The following is a 4,848-nucleotide window of genomic DNA, read 5'->3' as shown; positions in this document are numbered from 1 at the left end:
TTGTTATCCCATGCACATGAAACGTATAGCTCAACCTATCACAAGAGGACACGTGTCCAGACGGTTATCAGAGATCTTCTAGAAGAGGACAGCTGCCCCAATCATCCTTCCTTCATCCTTCGGCTATAAATACCTTGTCAAACGGTATGAGGTATTTATTCACTCACATATATTCTGACTACACTTAGTCTCTGTACTTCAGTATTTTCTTCATTACGAACGTTACTGATTCTCACGCCGGATAGTGGTTACAGGAAGACCCCCCCCCCTCTTGTCCTTCCTGTAACGAGACTCACGGTATTTGTTTTGCAGGTTCTGGTCACTGGACTTTAGGGAGCTTTACTCATATCGTGGTAGTAGTTATCGTATTGTACCCTGTGGACTCATTGGATCCAGGACCCATACCTAGGAAGCGGATCCGTGTTTCTTCACTTAGGCATGCGTTAGGCCTAGGTCCTTCTTAGTTTACCAACTTCCCTTCTTTATCAACTGTTAGATTAGCAATTACTCAACTAGCTTATGGATTTGAGCATAAAGTAAAATAACATTATATTCATTTTGCTTATTGGGAGATTGCGACTTTGTATTTTAATACACAAGTTAAGACTTTTGAAAGTATCAATCATCCAAAGCCTTCTTCATCCGAAAACGTATAACTGTTAGAATTATCAATTTGACCTCTATCAAAGCATACAACAAAATACGTCGTAAGATTCGAATAAGGTAGGAAAGAGCCCCTATCTATCAACAGACTTGAACTCAAATTAAGATGTTTATTTAGAAGCTTACATAAATTTTCATCACTGTTTACAGAACTGAGTATAAACTTTTTTTATTGCAAAAGTGTCACATAGCTAAGGCTTTAAAACATGAATGCTTAGATTAGTTGGTGATAATATTTAAATATAGGTCATATTGTTATTCAGTATTGGGGTGTTGATAGATGAACATCCACCATAATATGAAAACAGTCTTGATCCGTGTCACTATTGTAAACTTATCGATCAATAGTTTTTGTCACTTATAAATAGGGCCTTTTTTTTCCCCTAAACTTCTACTTATCTGCTTTCGAAAATTGGAAGTATGGTTGTAAATAGACAAGTAGTATCTCTCTAGGTACTAATGTATTATCATGAAAATGAGTACTAGTCACTGAACCTTTGTTGTCTATTCTTATCAATATCATGCTCTAATAGGTCATCATTCTTATAAAATCTTTGCACTCTCCCTTTTCAGTCATAGAATTTTGAAGTTTAAGAGAATAGGTAGAGAAGCAGTCAGAATCAAAAGCTAATCCATGTGTAAATCATCATATTTATAAAAAATATTATCTTTTAAACAAACAATGTGATCCTAAGAAATTACTTTAACCACCATGTATTTCTATAAAGAGCCATCAGACATGAAATGGCAGTATGTGATATACAAACACCTATATCAATCATGATGCCTAGCGGCGTGTTATGTTTGGGTTGATGGGTAGTGTCCGAGTTGACACTAATTTTTATATAGTGTTGGATTTTACTCGTGTCACATAAAAAGTGTTTAAACACTCATATGATCAACATCTCAATATAAATCCCAAATAAACTGCATGATACTAAATCTGAAACAAGAAAAAAAATCAACGGTAGTCTATATACAATCTAATCAATGTCACAATGACCAGAAGCTTATGCGAGTACCTCGTATCAAGTCCGTATTAAACTTGACATCCACATTTGCGAACATTAAGCTGCAACAAAATGGTACCTGGAATCCACATAGCTCTCAACATCCCACAAAAACGAACCAAATGTAACAGCCTCCAACACAAGTCTCCTCAGCCCACCAAAACTAATCTTAATAACCTCATCTTTAGACGAATCAACCCTCCCTTCAGGCGTAATCACAATCTCGGGTCTACCAAACAAAGCCTCCGTATGTTTCTCAATAATACTAACCGCCTCTTTAGACCTAATCGTCGCATACCGTTGAAGCGACTCACCATCAAACGACATCACATAGTTCCTCAACCGAGACGATTTCAAATCTGACCCCGAGTTAGCGATTTCCGACCACGAACTCACTTCAGGGTGAGTTTGTGGGACCCGCTCGTCTCCCGCCACATGCTGTTGGATGTTACTGGTTTCAATGTCTAAACCTTCTGGAAGGATCTTTGTGGTTTTCTCGAGCTGGAACCGTTGGTCGACTCGTTTAAGGAAGTAACCGTACATTACAGATGCTGCATATACCTGACCTACTCTGAGTTTGCTGATCTCAGCGATGGACGTTGAGTCACTGACACGGCTTCCGAGTATTAATGACAGGTGGCTTTGAATCATTTCAAGGGCTTCGGGTGAGTGAAGAAGCTCCAGCTTGTCATCTTGGGTGGGCCATGTGGGAACCGTGCGTGTTACAGACGGGACTAATGGAACATTTGCGTCCATGAACTTTTGCACCACTAACGCGTATAAGATTTCCTCGAGTGCCTTCTTTCTTTCATTAGCTTTCACCTCAGCTATCCTCCTACAAAAAAAAAATCAGTTATTATAAGAGTTTGGTTGTGTTTAGTTCGTGAGTCCGAGTTAGGTAATCATCAGTGAACTGTTTAGCAGAAAGTTCATTTATGTTTATTTTTCCTTTATTTAACGCACGGACATGAACACAATTTTTTTTTCATTTAATTAACCAAGCGAACATGAACAGATGCCTCATTCATTTATGTTCGTTCAATTATCTCCATTCGTTTATGTACGTTAGTTTAATTTGTTTAAATATTCATTCAAAATTATTTATTACTAATACTAACTTGAAATCAATGTTAATTTCATATTAGAAAACCTGTATTGATTGAATATCTTTGTTTCCTTTTAAAATATTGGATGTGATGATCATGGTATTTAAGACTTTAATTTAAAACTACACTTACTTTTAGCAGGTGTTCGTTTATGGCTTTTCATTTATGTTCATCTATGTTTGATTATGTTCATTTGTGTTTATTTATGATGTTTGTGTTGGTGAAACGCCCGTTCAGAATACTAATGAACTAACATAAGAGAACACAAACACGTCCATTTTCTTAACGGGCGATCATGAAAAGGAAAACCCGTTCGTTTAAGTGTTAAGTGTCCGTCCGTGTGTTCAGTCAAAATAAAGCGAACCAACATGAATAAGCCTTGTTCGGTTCGTTTAGAACCCTATCAATGCCAACAAATCATCAGATAATCACTCACTTGTACAACACAAGATCAGTGCTTGCAGAAGAAGGTTCTTCATTTTGTTTCTCAGCATCACGGTCAGTTTGAAGCTGTTCAAGTTGCTGTTCAACTGCTGCTGGTACCAGATGCGGGTGGCTAATTAGGATCTGTGAAAGAAACTGCCCGATTGGAGACTCGAGTTCAAGTGGGGCAATTGGAGCAGTCGGTCCAGTAGAATCAAAAGATGATGATGAAGCTCTAATTACACTTCTCTTCTTTTGACTTTGAAAAGATACACTTTTGAGTCCCATTCTCGGGTGAGAAAATGAAGTAAATCCTTGCTAAACCAACCAATTAAATATAAAAAAGTTAGATTTTATACTCTAGAACTGATGATACTGGTTGTTAAGATACATACATGTTTAAGATTATAAATAAAAAAATATTACGAAATCCAAAACTATAAGCTAACACACAAATAGATATGAGCAAATGGTACAGATACCAGTACCAAACCGAGTACTTTCGGTACCAAGTTAGTACCCACTTTTTGAGGTTTCGGGATCGATACAGTACCGGAATTTTACTTATTTTTTGCCTTCGGTACCGGTACTGGTAACCATTTTTGGTATCTACCGTACCGCCACGGAGATCATCCCTACTAAAACTAAAGATAGTCAAATCTTCTGAGTCCCTTAACAATTTTATCTCTAAAACCCTAATTTACAATTCAAAGAAAATATTTGTTCTTCAATCAGCATAATTATCATCGAAACTGATTTAACTAGCAACAAATTTCATAAAATCCACTTATAAACCAAAAACTATATTACAATTTGGCATAAATGTAGTACTGGCATCTTATAACAAACCCACAAACACCTAAACTGTGCATAATTAAAAAAATAATAATAAAAACCCATTACACAGATCCAAGTAAACAACATAAAGTTTCAATATTTATTGAATTAAGAAATAGCACACGAATATACCTTATTCAAAACAGTAGCAAACGCGACGGATCGATTGCCAGGGCGGTTAAAATCGGTTTTACTAGATGGTTTGATGCAAGCACTGAATGAAGATCGAAGAGCAGTTGCTGTTTCCATATTTGATTGAACAATTACAAACCCTAGAGGCTCCAATTAGGTCCCGTTGGGAAGATTGGGCGACAAAGCCACAGGATGATGATGGATTGGATTGATTACCAGCAAATGGAGACTAGTATTTATACTGCTCATCTAGTCATATGTGTCTACTCAGAGGTTTTTGTTCTTAACCCTGAAATATTATGTATATGTACATATAACCCTCAATTTTCTTAAGTACTTGCTATTGTTCTAAACATTTTTAGGTTACGTGTTGTGGGGCTTCAAAATATGACATGGCAGGACTTTACCGCTCCAAACATCGTGTTGGGGCGGTAAGGAGAAGGGCTTCAAAATATTAACAGGACGGCAAGGGGCTTTGTTGACAAATGGTGAGGGTTCAAATCTAAAGAGGTGGGCTTTAATGAGTTTTAAACTACAACGGAATTTTAGTGTTAAAGCCCTCATTGTTTATATGATACTTTAAAATGGGCTTTAAAGCACTTCAACAACATATAGTCTTGTTTATTCATGCATGCCCTACAGTTTGAATGAATAATTATAGATAGTTATGACATAAG

General features: G+C 36.7%; 1 protein-coding gene across 1 annotated transcript; it reads right to left on the bottom strand.

Annotated features, from left to right (window-relative positions):
- Positions 1–1,575: 1,575 nt before the first annotated feature.
- LOC143580300 (UV-B-induced protein At3g17800, chloroplastic-like) lies at positions 1,576–4,353 on the bottom strand. The gene is made up of 3 exons (XM_077063373.1): positions 4,172–4,353; positions 3,216–3,520; positions 1,576–2,508 (listed from the first exon to the last, which is right to left on the bottom strand). Exons 1-3 carry the CDS (start codon positions 4,286–4,288, stop codon positions 1,731–1,733), a joined length of 1,200 nt encoding a protein of 399 aa, XP_076919488.1. The 5' UTR covers positions 4,289–4,353; the 3' UTR covers positions 1,576–1,730.
- Between the last annotated feature and the right edge of the window lie 495 nt (positions 4,354–4,848).

The sequence above is a fragment of the Bidens hawaiensis genome, unplaced genomic scaffold, assembly GCF_021521415.1.
Source record: "Bidens hawaiensis isolate Kalapana, Puna unplaced genomic scaffold, B.hawaiensis_p1.1 tig00030313_1, whole genome shotgun sequence".
Lineage (NCBI taxonomy): Eukaryota > Viridiplantae > Streptophyta > Magnoliopsida > Asterales > Asteraceae > Bidens > Bidens hawaiensis.
The sequence above is the reverse complement of the archived record's forward strand: the minus strand, read 5'-3'. Positions and strand labels throughout refer to the sequence as shown.

Excerpts from the sequence above, each read along its gene's own strand:
- LOC143580300 (XM_077063373.1), bottom strand. The coding sequence starts at position 4,288 with ATGGAAACAGCAACTGCTCTTCGATCTTCATTCAGTGCTTGCATCAAA. Across the intron at positions 3,521-4,171 it reads TTGCTACTGTTTTGAATAAG|CAAGGATTTACTTCATTTTC; the intron begins GTATATTCGTGT and ends TGGTTGGTTTAG. Across the intron at positions 2,509-3,215 it reads ACTGATCTTGTGTTGTACAA|GAGGATAGCTGAGGTGAAAG; the intron begins GTGAGTGATTAT and ends TTTTTTTTGTAG.